This window comes from Mastomys coucha, unplaced genomic scaffold (genome assembly GCF_008632895.1).
Source record: "Mastomys coucha isolate ucsf_1 unplaced genomic scaffold, UCSF_Mcou_1 pScaffold21, whole genome shotgun sequence".
In the NCBI taxonomy this organism is placed as follows: domain Eukaryota; kingdom Metazoa; phylum Chordata; class Mammalia; order Rodentia; family Muridae; genus Mastomys; species Mastomys coucha.
Window position 1 is genome coordinate 179,166,954 of NW_022196904.1, and position 17,497 is coordinate 179,184,450.

The 17,497-nt window shown below is 44.7% G+C and overlaps 1 protein-coding gene and 1 long non-coding RNA gene across 2 annotated transcripts in view; one reads left to right on the forward strand and one right to left on the reverse strand.

The window, feature by feature from the left end:
- Window positions 1–669: 669 nt before the first annotated feature.
- Cfap58 (cilia and flagella associated protein 58) overlaps window positions 670–17,497 on the forward strand; it is a 103,640-nt gene continuing 86,812 nt past the window's right edge. The window contains exons 1-6 of the mRNA XM_031390638.1: window positions 670–866; window positions 4,144–4,425; window positions 7,054–7,202; window positions 10,842–10,998; window positions 11,933–12,127; window positions 15,264–15,401. Of these exons, the coding sequence (XP_031246498.1) occupies window positions 858–866; window positions 4,144–4,425; window positions 7,054–7,202; window positions 10,842–10,998; window positions 11,933–12,127; window positions 15,264–15,401 (930 nt within the window). The 5' untranslated portion in view covers window positions 670–857. The remainder of the gene's footprint in view (window positions 867–4,143; window positions 4,426–7,053; window positions 7,203–10,841; window positions 10,999–11,932; window positions 12,128–15,263; window positions 15,402–17,497) is intronic.
- On the reverse strand, window positions 4,762–6,402 carry LOC116103981. Its single transcript, XR_004123645.1, has 4 exons — window positions 6,285–6,402; window positions 6,078–6,197; window positions 5,508–5,571; window positions 4,762–5,316 (listed from the first exon to the last, which is right to left on the reverse strand). It is a non-coding gene; the product is annotated as an uncharacterized LOC116103981 (long non-coding RNA).

Genomic DNA, 17,497 nt, shown 5'->3' on the forward strand with positions numbered 1-17,497 from the left:
CTTTGGCAGGACACACACGCGTGTTCTAATATGATGTCCCCAGGATTCCCCTGTGCACAACCTCGCTCATCCATAGCCCCTTCAGGGGAATTTACATATAGGTCCATAAAATGCGCATCAGACAACGGCCATGGTGGTGATTAGTGAACTGGAGGCAGCCTTGTTATTCAACATTTGAGGAAGGAAATGACATGTGTTGGGTCCTCAGTTTGGAATGCCAAGCAGATGTCCGAAGCAGTGGGCACGAGTGCAATAAAATTAGATCGTAGAAAAGAACATCGAGTGAGAAAAGAACACATGATGATTTCTAACGTTCATTAGCATATCAAGTTAGAAAACATATTAAGAAAAAATGGGGTTGATTTTTAAAAAAAAAACACGTCTGAGCACAGAAGCACTTATTAACAACCTTTGCGGCTGAATTCGAGGGTTAGGAATAGGGCTAGCGATAAAAGAGAAAGAAATAAAACCACATTTCACGAACAAGACTGATTATCCCGGCTCTCCTCATTGCCAGTGCAGTCTGGGGACTCTGCTAAGGCTCGCAGGGGCACGGTTCCTAGATTTCTTGGGCTCCACCCACTTCAGGATATATTTGCATATTTCTCTGCGGACCCGGTACCGACCTACGGGGCTCCTCCCCTTTCGAACCTGTGCTTTGCACCAGTGGCAAGGGGGCCTGGCGGTTGCCAGGTGACCGAAGACGCGCCGAGCGCCGGATTTCGGCGCTGGGGCTGGCGATCAGCAAAACGTCGCCCTTTTAGACACTGGGGCAGTGCACAGCCCCTTCTCCAGACTCCAGCCCAGTTTTCTGATCTCCTCGGCGGCCTTTGAGGGCGCCTCCAAAGAGCGTCAGGATGACGGAGGTCAGGAGTCAGCGCCCCTCTTGCTTTTCTCCTTAGACCTCTCTCTCCCTGTCACCTCTCTCCTACTGGAACTCATCCTTTGTTACACTCACTAATTCTGATCCTCCTTCACCAGCACCCTCGCTATATGCATCCTCACGCTTTTCTCCTGTGGCTCTGTCCCACCTCTCCTCTCTTCATGAATTCTCAGACAGTGCGTGACTTGCAGTCTGAATTGCAGGCGATACCGCAGCAGAGATGTTATTGAAAATGTCTCATTGTTACCTTCCTCATTAACCTGTCCACCTGTCGCGCTCTGATCCCCCAACACATGATCACCAGCTGTCACACTTTCATCACGGACCTCCAGCTCATTGCCATTGCCCTGTGTTCTCATTGACCCTGTGTTAAAATCCCGCAGCCCCGTCTCTCAGGACACTTCATCTTCAGCTGCACTGAAGGGCTCATTTGTGCATCCTTCAGCAACCTGTCTGTCCATTAGGCCTCTCATCTATAACTTCGACAGTCCTACATCCTTGCCATCACTCGACATGCAGAGTCCTCATTTATCTCGGTCTTACTTAAATTCTTCACTGATCTATCAGAGCGTACCCCCACCTCACCTATTACATACAATTTCCAGCCAGCATCAGCTTCGTAATTTGTGAGTCCCAGAATAAAGTGAAAAGCTTTTTAAAACTACTAAGACTTTTAAGATGTGACAGTAGAGAATTTAACCAAGGTGGAAGTCTTCTGAGTATTAAGTGACTAAGTACTGTGACTGAATGGACCCACACCCATGAAGCTAGCCCTGGCCCCAGCATCTCCTAGCACCACAGTGCCTCTGCCAGATTGCTTCTTGTGTTCTCTATTCCTCTGCATCTCCTCACCATCCCATCTCCTCCATGCCAGGTCTCCTTTTGTAAGCTCCACCCTATCGTTCCTTATCCCCCACACTGTCCCTGCTCCCAGGTGCCATCACTCTGTGTCCTGGGAGACTGTGGCCACATTGTCTCCTTCATGCTTTCTCTTCTTCACTTCCCATCGTCTCTTCTTGGTCCTGCTAGCCCTCGTTTATATCCTTCATTCTTTTGCTTTGCTTTGTGTTCTCTCAGGTTCTCACCATCTCTTCTTAGTTCACTGTTCTTCATTCTCCATGAATAGGTTTTCCTCCTTACAAGCTGATGACCTGCAGAGCCCAGAACACTGCCCTGCATGTGGCAGATACTCTGGGTAGAGGAATGGTAGAATGTCACAGATCCTCTGAGCACTTCATGTTGATCTCTCTGTAAATACCCACCACCACATTTGGCCACAATGTAGAAGACACCAACTGCCCATTAGTCATATGTGTATGTATATACATATATGTATATATGTATATCTTTGCCTTTAATAGAATACTTTTTGAAGCAACGACAGCAAAATAAATCTCTTTTGTTCACAAAAGTTTCTTTAAAATGTTTCTTTGATACTTTTTCCATTCCTGTGCTAAGTGCCAGGTGTACAGGGAGAACCTGGGTGCAAACACATCGTTAGGCCGCTGATCAAGTGTTGACATTAATACCACTTTCCAGGCTAGAGCACAGAGCACGGCTGCAATAAATTTGTGTTTGTTACTCGGGTTTTGTATCAATGTGTCGGAGCAACAGCAGCACCACATTTGCTTAATAGGATTTTTCTTTCTTTGTGCGTTTGTTGAATCATGTTCTGTGCAATAATCTGCTTTTAGAAAGGAAAACTCTGTAGGGTTTAAAATAGTACCAAAGCTGTTACGCCAAGTGTTACAGGCACCGTGTCTATTTAAATCTCCAAAAACCTTGTTTTGCTTGCACGTCATTGTAGGGATTTAATTAACAGAACAAGAATTTTTTTTCTTTTAAACTAAGATTATATAAACTTTCCTCATACTGAGCACGCCATGCTTGTCAGGAGAAGGGGCAAACTAGGCTACTTCTAATCTCCAGGGTGGATTAGAATTTTATTATTATTGGGATGAAAGGTCATCTTACTTGATTTCTTTGATGAGCAGTGGCTGGCTGTCACTAAGGCCTTTTCAGTGTAGCCATCAAAGCATAATGTGGAAAGCATAAATAAAGTCTGCAAACCGTACCCACTGTTAGAAGTTCTGAGTGGGTCTTTGTGGCTGACAGATCGTGAGTCCATGCCCCTCAGCACAGCATTCCATTCCCCATGGGCTGTCTCTGCCTCTTTTCCTTGTTGAAGCTCTTGTGTGTAGGCATCAGGCCCTTGAGTGACTGCGAGCTCGAGCTTGGGCATTGCCAGCTGCAGGGGATGATCTTTTCTCCAGAAGAACCTGTGAGAATCCTCTTCTTCCATCTAGTGCCCTGAGTACCACTTCTTTCTCCAAGTGTACTTTATTCTCGAAGCTGGGAGGAAGTCTCCTTTTTATGTGTTCTTAAAGAACACAGAATGCATTTTTATGGCAGAGGCTGAACTCTCTATTTCTGTTACCACAGAACATACTCCACCAGGTAGTAAAACAGAAATACCACCAGGTAGTAAAACAGAAATACCACCCCCTGCTCCCTTCTGCCTTTCCAGGCTCCACCACAGAACTCCACTATAGAAGGGGGAACAAACGTTCCTTGAATGGATGGATGAGTGCATTAGCCGTACCTTTATCCTTATAAGTGCTGTGGTGCAGTGCCTGATAAGCAGGTGCCCATTTTCCAGAGTAGCTGCAACAAAGTTCCACAAACTGGATGGCTTAAAACAGCAGTGTTTTGTCTCCTGGTTCTCAATACGGAAAGTCTAAAGTCAAGATGCTGGCAGGGTCATGCTCTCTTTGAAACTGTGATTAAATCTTTCCCTGTCTCTTCCTAGTCTCTTGTTGTATGAAGCCACAATGTTTAGCCTTCCTGGGATTGCAACGGTACCAGTCCTAGTCAGCCTTACAGTCTCGCTGTGTATCTCTTTGTCTTTGCTAAAATCTGCTGAGGATGCCTATCTTATTGGAGTTAAGGCTTACCTTACTTGGGTATGACCTCATATCAATGAATTATACCATATATGTATGCATATGTACTATATAAATCCACCCGAGGTCTAGGGAACCTTTCCAACACATAGTTTCAATATTTCTGTTAGCTAGTGGCTTTTGCTTTGTGTGTGTTCTGGGGTACCATCAGCCATGTGCATGAGGGTCTTTCATTTTGGGGTACCAGCAGCTGTGTGTGTGTGTGTGTGTGTGTGTGTGTGTGAGGGTCTTTCATTCTGGGGGCACCAGCAGCCATTTCCTGAAGTAATGGAGCAACATCCCCACTCTTTCTTGCAGGAAAAGGCTGAAAAAATAGCGCTGGAGGAAACTGCATTTGAAGAAATCGAGAGAGATTTTCAGGAGGTTCTCAGTGAACTTTCAGGAGACAAAAGTTTGGAAAAATTCAGGATTGAGTATGAGAAACTTCACGCCATCATGAAAAAGTCTTACGAGAATGAGAAGCGTCTCATGGCCAAATGCAGAGAGCTGAACGCAGAGATTGTGGTGAACTCTGCCAAGGTTGCCACTGCCCTGAAGCTTTCTCAGGACGACCAGACCACCATCGCATCTCTTAAGAAGGTCAGTGATCCAGACACAGATGAATTTGCGTTTCAGACATCATTTATCCATTATATGGACAGGTCTCTGGCTGGCAAGGCATGAGTTATTAGATAAAACTGTACATTAAGCCTAGGGAAGAGCATTCTTTTAGAAAGAAAGTAGTTAACCCTGGTGAGGTTTACCGTGCTGAGAACAAATGGAGAGCTTCACTACATGCTGCTGCCTAGTTTCTGTAAAATAATGGCTGGATAAAAGACTTGGAGATACAGTGCAAAGTTGGGAACCTCAGGTTGTCCTCTCTGATGCAAGATGAGGATACACCCGACATGTGTGTGTGTGTGTGTGTGTGTGTGTGTGTGCAGATGCATGTGTGTGTGCAGATGCCTTTGTGTGTACACACGTGTGTGCACGATCATGTGTGTACTCATGTGGAGGTCAGTGGCTTACTGTTGTTTCTCAGATGCTGTCCACCTTGTTTTTAGTAATAGGGCTTCTCTTCAGCTTGGTGCTTCCATATTAGATAGACTGGTTGGCCCGTTTAGAGCCAGGAGTCCTCCTGTCTCTGCCTTCCTAGCACTGGGATTGAAGCTTGTGCCGCCAGTAGAATCTGGGGGTGTAACTTAGGTCATTGTGCTTTTGTGGCAAGTGATTTATCCACTGAGCCATTTATCATCCTGATAACTTGTTAAAAGTGGTTTTACATCTCTACTTTTCCTCTTGCTCCAGGAGAGGTTGTTCTGTGAGTTCTCTGGGGGTTATTTTCATCACCATTCTTCTCAGTGTTCTTTCCCATGTCTCTTGTCTCCTCAAATGCTCTTGTAGGAGAGCCAGAGATTCAGTCTCGGGGATCTGGGGGAAGTCAGCCTTCGTCCCTCGCTGAGGTTTTCATCCTTAAGAGTGCTGCATTTTCTTGAACATAAAAAACATAAATGTTCCTGTTGATCTCAAAGTCATAAGAGGTTGAGCTATATTAATTTATAATTAAATCTCTAGCTCTGAGAAATGATTTGTGAATGTTTTAGGTAATTCCCTTGAAAGCAAGCAATCAGATGCCACCCAATTCAAATTAACTTCCAAGACCAGTACAAGATAGGACTGACCTGCTTTCTTAGAAACTGCTCTCCTGTAGCATGACTTTCCTGTACTGTCATTTTCTTTTTCTTGCTGGAAATGTAATATAAGGAAACTGTAATTCATTTTATAATTGGAAAAACGCTTTTCACTATAAACTTTAACACTGGAAATGAAAGTCACAGACTGATGAAAATCTAATTAGTGAAATTGGTTTGGCTAAAACAGTATGCAATCATATTCTCAATTTAGATATCCTTCACTTGTTTTGCCCAGATGTGCATATGGGCTACTCCACCAGGACAGAGCCCACAAATTGACATTTTGCTTTGAGTCACTAAGGGGTGGGCTGTGGTGACACAAGAGGACTCTCTATGTGTTAGAATAGCAAACTTGAATTTGCTCTTTTCCATCCATTTTATTCCTTGTCAACATAAAAGCTAAATATTTTCATCTAAACTTTTCAGGTTTTTATTTATATAAGGAATCAAAATTCTATTTGACAAAAATGTTTCAAGATAGTGAAGTGACAGGTCAAACTCAAGGTTGTTGCAGACAAATGCACAGGTCGTTTCTTTACTCAAACAGCAGTAACTCACCTTTCAGTGTGTATGTGGAGAGTCTGCACTGCATTTCACAACCATAAGGATGCCAGGGCCGGATAAGACAGAGTTCCATTCCCTGCTGTAGGGTTTATTTTCCCTCATGAGCGTCTGTTTCTAAGAAAAAAAGCTATTCTGAGACACACAGTGAGGTTTTTCTCTCCCTCAAAATAAGCCTAGGACCAAAGCAGAGTGCTTGCCTACCATGCATTTGGTGAGGATCTGGGCTTGGACTTCTGAATATGGGAATTGCTAAGTTTATTGTGCATCCTCTGGTACCAGCAAGGAGAAGTGACCGTGTGCAGTGTTCTAAAGGTGACCATACATTTCAGGCACTCACCAGGGACCTGAGGACAAAATACATGAGTGAAACACATATACACATACAAACATACACACATGCACTCATACACATACACACACACATATGTGTGTATGCTTGTTATATTAATGTGTGTACATATGTGTATGTGTGTGTATATATGTATGTGTTTCCAAGCTGGCCTTGAACTTGCTACATAGCCCAGGTTGGTCAAACTCATCATCCTCCTGTCTTAACCTCCCTGGTGCTAGGATTACAGGCATGTGTCATTGTGCCCCACAAAAATATATTTTTTACTTGTAAAATATCAAGAATTTTCTATTAATTTTAAGGATCAGATCATCTTACAGAATAAAGTCATTTTAAATATTTGTAAAGCATATAAGCACTCATTTTAAATTTTGTAAATTTATAAATTTATCAGAAATAACCCCTTGCACAAGGAAAACTATTCCTTGAACTATGCTTGCTCTTCTCTGTTGGCTACTCACACTAAACAATTCAGCCAGTCCAAACTCCTTCATACTGTATAATACATACTATTCTTTTCTGGTAAGTGACTGTCAACTATAGTCATAAGGCTATTCTTTGTGTGTCTAGAATCCCATTTGGTTTTCTTTTTTTTCTCACTGATATTCTCTGGCCCATCAGGAAATTGAAAAAGCCTGGAAGATGGTGGACTCGGCATATGATAAGGAACAAAAGGCCAAGGAGACAATTCTTGCCCTGAAAGAGGAAATAGTGAACCTGACCAAACTAGTTGAGCAGGGGTCTGGACTGTCAATGGATCAGGACAGCAAGTAGGTCAAAATCTGCTTGATAGCGTGGGAACTTGCCTCTGCCCTTGCGGTGTGCCACAATGTGGTGCAGACTGGCACGGTTAGCTGGGATTAAAGGCATGCACCACTGCTGCCCGACGCCTGTCTTTATTTATTTTTAAGATTTGTTTATCTTTAAATTTTTATTTGTATAGGTGTTTTGTCTGAACGTATGTCTGTGCACCACTTCCATGCCTGGTACCCATGCAACCTAGAAGATGGCATCAGATTCCCTGGGGGTGGAGGGATGGGTGGTTGTGAGCCACCACGTGGGTGCTAGGAACCAAAGCCAGGTCTTCTGCAGGAGCAGCTGGTGCTCATGACCACTGAACCATCTCTCTAGGTTCCCTACCTTTTCTTTTTAAGACTCCCCTTGTCCTCCTCAAAGATTTCATTACATTTCTTTCTTGAGAAGAATTGCCACTACGGTCTTTGATTAAGGAGAGGTTTTAGGTTTATCTTTCTGATATTTTATCCTCTTACTCTTTAAATGTTGACATTACACACACACACACACACACACACACACACACACACACACACACATTTATAGATATAACCTGCTGAGTTTGCTTAGTATTGCTTTACTAAGTATTGCTTCACTAGTGTTGCTTTACTATGTGCTCAGGACTGACCTCTTGGCATTGGATAATCTCTCTAGAGGCTTCTACCAGAAGACTGATCCTCCCAGCAACCACTGCAGCTCTTCATCTAGGGCTGGGGCCTTGTGAGACTTTCCCCATCCGTGATGGCATGCCTCATGGCACTGTCACTTTTAGGTCTCTTCTACGCAGACATATTGCTGGTTGATAATTCAGGGGCACAGCTTCCCTATCATATACAGCAGGCACTATCTTGAAGCAGACACTCTGGATCTCTGGCTCTTAGAGTCTTTTTACCTGCTCTTCTGCAAACTTCCTTGGCTGGTCCTTCAGTATAGAGGGGCGTTGTAGATGTGTCAGTTGGGATTGGAAACCCCGTGGCCAGTTGTTCTTTGCCTTTTGACCGGTTGTATCTTCCTGTACTGGACTCCCTCTGCTACAGACAAGGCGTCACTGATGAGGGGCGAGAGCTACACTTACTGCAGTGTAAGGAGACGAAGCTTAGAGTGCAGTCATCCCTCTTACACTTGTACAGAATGGAACTTTGGCCTCTCTGCCCCGCCCTAGCACTCTCACCCATCTTCCATGATGAATCCCCATCTTTCCTACCTGCTTAGATTCCAGGCAGGCACTGGGATGCTCTTCCCTCCCACCCCTGGCACTTCTTCACCCCTTAAGCTTTGTCTTGTCTGTTTGACTTCCTGTGGCTGGTGGCACGCACCCCTATTCTCGGCTGGCCCTGTCTACAGCAATACTCTCTCTCTTTAGCCATCCTTGCAACTGGAGGTGTGTTTCTGAAGCCTGCAGGCAGCCACCTGCCCCCCCAACCCCCATCCCTGCTTGCCTACATAGATGAAGAGGATAAAGGACGGATTCCTTAACATGCCGTTCAAAACCGTTCAAATGTCTGCTGCAATTAGCTGAGTCCTCCCTCCCTCACTGTGTATACTTCCATCTTTGCACAGACATTTCCCCCCATGCCAAAGAAGTCCCTTCTCCATTCTCCCCTCGATGAGCTCCTTTCATTCTTTAAAACCCATCTGGAACACAATCCTTACTTGGTCACAATCAGCATTCCTATCTGCTGCCTCCTCTCCACCTCTAGATCCCAGGGAGTGGGCTGGAAGAGCTACTGCATCTCCTGTTTCCACAGATTCCAACATCTACTTTCAGGATGACCCATATTACACTGCAGTAAAAGGATTCTTTAAGATACTTCCACGCCGGTTAGTTTTGCGCTTCATTCATGTATTCATTCACTCAATCAACTGGACACAAGCTAAGTCATCTGGGAACCTCTGTTGAGAAAAATGCTCCATTAGATTGCCTGTAGGGAAGTCTCTAGGGGCCATTTTCTTGATTAATGATTGACGTGGGAGGGTCCAGCCTACTGGTATTGCCCTGGGTTGTAGGCTGAGCCAGCCATGAGGAGCAAGGCAGTAGGCAGCACCCCTCCATGGTCTCCGCTGCAGGTTCTGTGTCCAGGATCTTGCCTTGAGATCTCACCCCGACTTCCCTTCATGATAGACTGCAACCTGAGGGGTTTCTACCCCGACCTGCTTTGAGTCACGCTTTTTGGTCTTTATCATCGCAACCGAAAAACAAACGAGGACAACATCTTTCCCTACTTAAGCTTTGAGCTCCCGAAAGAAGAGAGCTTTAGAAACCTTGCAAGAGTCTATCTAGCAGGGTACACTGCCTCGCACACCAGGAGCAGGTGTACTTCCTCGGCCCTCTTAACCAAACCTAATGTCGCTTGCTCAGTTTCTTGTATTTTCTTGCTTGATTGCTCTAACTTTGATGTCGTACGTACAGGCATTGGGGAAGGAATAGAAAAACAGCCACATGGTCTCTGTAATGATGGACTCATGGAAGATCCACTGATGAGCCGTGTAAGGGAACTGATGGAGACAGGAGAAGTGGAAGAGGGTGAGGAGTGTGCTGCTTGGGGTTCGAGCTTCAGCAGTGCGCTCGGTCAAGGCTCGCTCTTTCAAATTGGCCTTAGAGCTGGGGTTTCATCTCTGCAGATGTGGTTTGGGCATGGGTTTGAAGGTTCCTTATGAAACACTTATCAAGGATACTGATAAAATGAGTGCTTTCAAATTCCCGTGTTTTCAGCCATCGCCTGATGGTTGTCAGCCGCAACAATCTGCGGGGCGTGGTCTTAGCTTGATTCCGCCTTCCTTTGGTTTGCCCCGCTGCAGAAGCCCCATCAGACGCAAAGCTTCACGCTCAACAAGCACTAATTCCACGGGAAGTCACGGCCAGTGACATGGAATGGATTTTGTTACGTGGAGCTATTTGGCTTACAATTCAAATCAATGAGTGTTATCATAGGCTCTTCAAAGCCCGGCAGCAGGCCTGATTTTCCAGTTTGTTCTGGGGAACGTTTTCTCTGGGCTGTACCCTTTGGGATAAATTAATTTCTTTGGGTGGATGGGAAGAAAGCTGGCGATGCATATAATTTGATTATATTTATGCTTTATTTTAAACATTTTAGCTGTCAGCATAGCCCCCAGTGGATACGTTAGATAGCTAATTCTCTAAATTGACATCTCCGCAGGGCTCATTATAAGAGTTGACAATAACAACATGGTCTTATTGTAACAGATCCAAGTAACACAGAGGTACAGGAAGGACCCAAGTTCCCAACTTTTCTACCTGAAATCCTGATTCTCAGAGATAATTGATAACATGATTAGTATCTGTCTTTTTAGAAGTGTCCGTAACACTGATACACACACACACACACACACACACACACACACACACACACACACATACACACACACAGGAATAGACAGTATACTAAAAACAAAACAAAACAAATCTTATTGTATTTATTATTTTTTGTCGTTACCTTTTTAGCAAACACCTCACAACCACCTCCCATTCTTGTCTCTTAAGGCCTGAACGGTGTGCACCACGGATCTCCCAGGAAGCCAGACTTGGGGACAGTGGGAAGGACCCCCCTGAACAAATGGCCACTTAGTCTGACCCCTGTGTTCTTTCTATTCAGCATCCGAGATTTGCTGAAGTTCAAAGAAGAGGTGACAAAGGAGCGTGACCAGCTCTTGACAGAAGTGGTGAAACTGCGGGAGAACCTAGCTCAGACCAGCGACAAGCAGCAGGCCGCGGAGCGCGCCAAGGAGGAAGCGGAAACAGCCATCAGTCAGGTCTGCTCGCCGCCTTCCGCTTCCGGAGGACGGTCTGTCCTTCCTGCCTCTTTCCCCATCTAAGGCCACTCTCCGATATAACCCCTTATGTCCAAACCAAGTGTTATCAGTACTGGCTTGCTTCTCTGGCCCTGTCTCTTGAGCCCGTTTTGCCCAGGGCTCTGTCTGAGCGGTCATTAAGGCCGTGGGTGGCTCTGCTCAGGTGTCCCTGCACCAGACACGGAGCAAGAAATCCCTCAGCCTTCTCCCTTATAATTCACAAGATAAATCACAAGGGCAGACTCTGACAAGAAAAGACATTCTTTAGCGCAAGATAACAAAAGGGGCTTTTCAGGACTGGAGAGATGGCTCAGTGGTTGGAAACTCTGGATGCTTCCCCAGAGGTCCCAAGTTCAATTCCCAGCAACCACACAGTGGCTTATGACCATCTATAATGGGATCTGATGCCCTCATCTGGCACATAGGTCACAGGCATACATGCAGATAGAGTATGCATGCATATGCAATAAATGAAATAAATCTTTTTTAAAAAGAAAAGAAAAGGGCTTTTCATAGATTTGTGGACATCAAGATGTTACCACAGTGCTTGGGTTAACAACCCCGGTGATCAGGTAACACAATTTCTTATTTCTGGTAACTGGCCCCTCCTAATGCAAACCTTTCTTCTATTTAACATCCTTAGGACTCTGAGCTTTCTGTATTTATAATATCATTGGTGAATTTGTTGCCTGCAGTCAGGATGGCCCATTTGGTGTTGAGGTCCAGAAACCCCATCACAGAACATCCCTGAACCTGTGAACTTTGGGCCCAGCATCACTGTCCCACAGAGGCTGTAAAAGCATGCTACAGGCCAGATGCTGAGGAGGCAGATCTTGACTGATGGAGACCTGCCACCGGGAGGACTCATCTCTTCTCTCTCTGCCTTTCCCCACAGTTCCAACAAGAAATTCAGCATCGTCAGAATGAAGCTTCCAGGGAGTCTCGGAAGAAGGAAAAGCTGGAGAAAGAGCTCAGGCAGATCCAGACGGACATGGACGGCAGGCAGACAGAGATCAAGGCCATGCAGCAGTACATGCAGAAGAGCAAGGAGGAGCTTCAGCGGCTGGAACAGCAGCTCAAAGAGCAGAAGGTAACCATGGCCTCCTTTCTCTTCACCTCTGCTCTGCTCTCCTCCTCCCCTTCTGCCATCCTTCTGTCTTCTCCTCTCCTCCTCTTCCTCTTCTCCCTCTCCCTTCTCTCTCCCCACTTCTCTCCTTCCCCACCCTCTTATTCCCCCCCTTCCTTTCTGCTAGGTTCTCATGTAGCACAGGCTGGATTCAGCATGAAGCCTAGACTGGCCTTGAACTTCTGATCCTCCTGTTGGCCAAGTCCCAGCACTGAGATTACTGGCATTCACCACCACACCTAGTAAGTTTATGCTGGGGACAGACTTTAGGCCTTCTTTTTGTTTGTTTGTTTGTTTTTCGAGACAGGGTTTCTCTGTGTAACCCTGGCTGTCCTGGAACTCACTCTGTAGACCAGGCTGGCCTCAATCTCAGAAATCTGCCTGCCTCTGCCTCTCAAGTGCTAGTATTAAAGGTGTGCGCCACCACTGCCTGGCTTAGGCCTTCTTGTATGCTAGGCAAATCCTCTACCACGTGAACTGTAGCCCAAAGCCTATATTTTTTGTGATTCCCCACTCCCCTGGAAAATAGGTACAATATAGTGGTCATGATAGTTGCTAATTACTGGTGTAACTGGGCTTTGAAAAAGAATTTTGTGCACGTGAATGTTTTGCTTACGTGTATGCTTGTGTACCACAAGTATGCCTAGTGTCCTCAGAGGCCAGAAGAGGGTGTGAAATCTAAGAATGGAGTTACCGAAAGCCGTGAGCTGCCATGTGTGTTTTAGGAATCCAGCTTGGATTCTCTGGGAGAACAGCCTGTGCTCTTTAATCACCTAGGCAGCTTCTCTCCAGTCTCAATGCTTCCAATGGGATGTTTATGAACCATTTTCTTGCTTCCAACCCCCATAGGTATTCAAGGACAGCTTTTTCTCCTCTCCCTTTTTGAGATCTGGGGACCGAGGATAGGATTTTATGTAAGCCAGGCAAGCCCTCTGCCACTGAGCTATCTCCCACCCTTCATTTTTTTTTTCTATTTTTTATTTCTTATTTTGAGACAAGGGGTCTCCCCAGGTTGCTGCTTCTGATCTTACCATCCTTCTCCCCTTGTCTATTGAGTAGCTGGGATTAGAGGTCTTGATCACCATGCCTACCTTTATATTAGTTTCTCTGAAACCTTTCATGGATGGACAATGTACACATACATAGACCAGCATGGCTGTCACATGCAGCTTCACAATCCTGCCTTGTTCACTTGCAGTCAGCTCAAGAAACCAAGCGTTCCTGATTCCCTCAAAGCCCCGGTGCTTCTCTCCTCAGCTGCTTCTCTGAATTCTAAACAAGTAAGAGTTTTGCCCGAGCTTTACCGAAATGAACCACAACGTGGGCACATTCTCCCCCGTCTTGCTTTGGCTACATCCTGTTGGTTATGTGGTCACCATGTAGCTACGGACCTGAGGTGTCCATTTGGAAAACCATCAAACCACACGTGACTGTTCATATTCACTACTAACTTAAAATGTAACTCCTTTTTGTGCCAGGGTTGTTTTTGGTGCTCAGTGTGGCTTGTGGGGGCAGCATCAGCACAGACAGATAAGCCTGATAGCATCCCTTCACGGTGCCCAGGGACCATTAGTTCTTAATGCGCTGGGATGAATGGACAGATGGACGGCATTCATTCCTAACAGGTTTAAGTTCCAAGTTGTGAAAGCCATCCTTAATCTTTATGCATTTTTGTTTTGTTTTATTTTGAGACAGGGTTGGTTTCTCTGTATAGCCCTGGCTGTCCTGGAACTCACTCTGTAGACCTGGCTACCACCACTGTCCGGCAATCTTTATGCATTTTAAATAGAGTCATGTTTCTAAATGTTCCCCCTCTTGTGGCCATTTAAGACTATACAGATATTAATAATTTTAATCCATCTTTTCTCTTTTTCTCCACCCTCCCCCAAGACACAGCTTAGCCCAGGCTAGCCTTGCAATCCTTTTGACCCAGCCTTCCAAGTACTGAGATCACAGATACGTATCGCCCTTTCATTCCTTAAAGAAACAGCACATTTAGTTAAAAAGTCTTTTCCCAAAACTATTTTTTCTCTTACAAAGTTTGTTTCTAAAGGACTTGTCAGGGCACACAACACTTTTTCTACTTAAAAAGTAGATATTAGAACACATTTCTTTGTCATTTGTGCCTTATTAATTTTATACAAAGCCAGAATTCAAATGGATAATTTACAGTGTGCAGTCTTCAGGAGGGGAAAAACATCCACAAGGCTTCTTTGAACATGAAATTAAAAAAAAAAAAAAAGAAGAAAAAAACCCCCCAACTTTGGGCATCTGGGTAAAACAGAGGTTTTTATATAATAGTATCTAGGATCCATATAAAACAAAATTTCATCTTTAGTAAGGTGGCTCCATTTTGTTTCGTTCCCAGGGATAGGGAATTGGATGTCTCTTTCTGTGATTTGTTTTCGCACACAAGGAAGGTATATTTAAAGCCAGTGCCTTGTTTGCCCCTCTTCCCTCCTGCTCCTTTGTTATCCTTCACATCCTTAGCACATCCCAGCAGAAATAGCGGTTTCAGATAGAATCTTTTGTTGTTTTAAACTGCGCCTGCGCAGAGCAGGCCCTAGGTTACTCCACCGCTGCGCCCCAGTTTCCACTTAAGTTGGATTAGAGGGAAATTGTCTCTGGGTTGGTGTTGGGGACCCGTTCTGCTCGGGGAAAATGATGGTGGCATGTAAATGCAGGATTTGCTTCTGAGACCGCAGCTTCAGAGCCCCAGAGCTGACAAAATCCGTTTGAGTCTCTAGCTCATTTGCAACAATTATAGAAATTGTTGCGTATGCAAAGCCTGCCAAACGGCAAACAGACATTAAAATATTTATCCACCACCTGTGAACAAGACTTCCCAAAGGCTCTCAGAAAAAAAAAAATCATGCTCACTGTGTTATTCATTAGAAGCCATCGGTTTCCTCAGTCATTTAACATTCATTATATTTGAGTGCGTTAGTGCTTTCGCTGGGGATAAAGAACATTTTCTGTAAGACGAAAAGGACCGAGGTTGGTATGTTCTCAGAAGGTTGTGGGGCCTCCCGTGAGCATTTGCAGACACAGTCATCAGATTAACAGGCATTAACCAGCTCCCTCACTCCCCACCTTTCAGATACTGAACGAGAGAGCCGCGAAGGAGGTGGAACAGTTTCAGATGCGGAACACGAAACTCCAGCAAGAGAATGAGCAGCACACGTTGACCTGTGAGCAGCTGTCCCAGGAAAACCAGCAGAAGGCCCTGGAACTCAAAGTAAACGCGGCGTGCATGTCTGGTCCCTACCGGTTCTGTCCTCAGTACCTGTGGATGGAAGTTTCCCTCGGCCATTGGCCCTTACGTTAGCCCCACTGAGAGCCTTGGTGCGGTGCAGAGAGGCAGGTGCAAGCCCACAGAGATCACTTCAGGCCTGGAAACTGGGAGTCCGATGATGACTTCCTCTCTTACAGAGTTGATCATATGCGCATGCAAATGCATTCTCAAGCAAGCTCAGATGCTCGTCTCTGTAATTAGCCCTGCAAGTAACCAGTTGCTCAGAGCTAGAGAGAGTCCTTTCACTGTGTGCATCAGCTAGAGTTTACTGTTCGTAAGGAGAAGGCAGCCTGGGAGAGCTGGGGCATAGGCCGGCACTGTTGGGAATTCCAGCTTTGTAGAATCATGCTTTTTTTTTTTTTTTTTTTTAAAAAAACTACTGTCTAATGCATATTTCAAGCAGTTTTCCTGTTCTTCCTTCTCTCCATAAAGACTGCTTGCACAGGAACTTTGCATACTCATATGACGCGAAGGTCTGTATCACGTGCCTTTGTGATTAGCAGACAGCTCTACATTTTTCACTTCAGGTCTGAAAGGAAAATCAATATTCCCTATTTTTATTATATCTGGACACTGGGCATAAAATAAATGGCCTACCAAGAATAGCGTATAGATGTGAGAAGCGAGTCAGCCCATTTTTTTGTATTACAGTCTCTTTGGAGAATCTAAAGAGGACACACACACACACACACACACACACACACACACACTATGGATCTTGTTTTAAATGCATACCCCAAAGAAGAGATTTTTCCTGGATTTTTTGAAGTGTAACTATGGAGTCTGGATCAATGGCTATCTAATTAGAACACCACACCGTTGGAAAGGCTTTAAGATCAGCCAACTTGAGCCTCCTAGAGCCTAAGGCTAAGAACATGTAGAAGAGTCTATAGTGAGCTCACCTGAAGCTTGTTCTTGATGGTGCTGTAGTAAGTTGGAGCAGACATGAGGTGGCCACTTTAGTCAGAGCAATACGTTAGCCCCTGAGGTGAAATTACAGTAAGAAAAAAAATTATCTCACTAATTCTGTTCTTTGATAACATGAATGAGACATCTGGAAAGATGGACGACTTTTGTCAGGTCCCGAAATTAATGGAATTACATTTCTAGCAATAACCCAGAGGTAACATGTGTAGCTAAGTTTCTCTCTTCCTTCTCAAGCATTAAAGTGACTGCAGAAGACACAGGAACTGCCCTTATCATTATTTTTCTAGTTATTTAAAATGGAAAATTAAAGAAAAACTTGAAAATTTTTGATCTTTTCCCTGCGTGTATGTCTGTGCACCACATGCATGTCTGATACTCACAGAGGCCAGAAGACGATGCTGAGTCCCTGGGACTGGGGTTGCCGTGTGGCTGCTGGGACTCAAACCTGGGTCCTCTGGAAGAGCCGCAAGCACTCTTAAGCACTGAGCTATCTCTCAAGTCCTTGATGGCAATGTTTCTTTAAACAGTGAATTTACTTTTAAATAAAAGAGTCCCCAAGACTGGAGAGTTCCTTTTCTGACATCTCTTGCCTATGTGTTGATTTGCTTATGCATGCTACGGATTCTGGCCAGGGGTCTGTTTGCACACCTACAAGCTAACACACTCTGAGGAAGGTGACTCTCTGCTGGGTGTAACTGAGCTACCATGACCCTGTGGGTCCAAAAGAATATTTAAATATTTTATAGCAAGTTAATAACCTTCTCAGAGAGATCACTTTGTAAGATCATGAAGACTGCCAGTCAAATACAGCATTTGTATGCAGAACTCATGTACTTGTATGCGCATAACTCTATTCTTGCTGGATTTTATAAATAGGTAGCAACTTAAAACATCAAGTTTTCTTTTTTATCAGCGTTTTATTTTTATTTTATGCACAACATACTTTAGTCATAGATCAGAGGCCTTCAATTTCTCTAGAAACTGGACGATGTGTGTACTTTGATCCAGTTCCATGGATCAACTACACTGATACAGAAAACTCTTCTCATTGGCTCCGAATTTAGTCCATCCCTGGCTCTTCATTTGTTCAACATCCCAGCTAATTCTCTCTC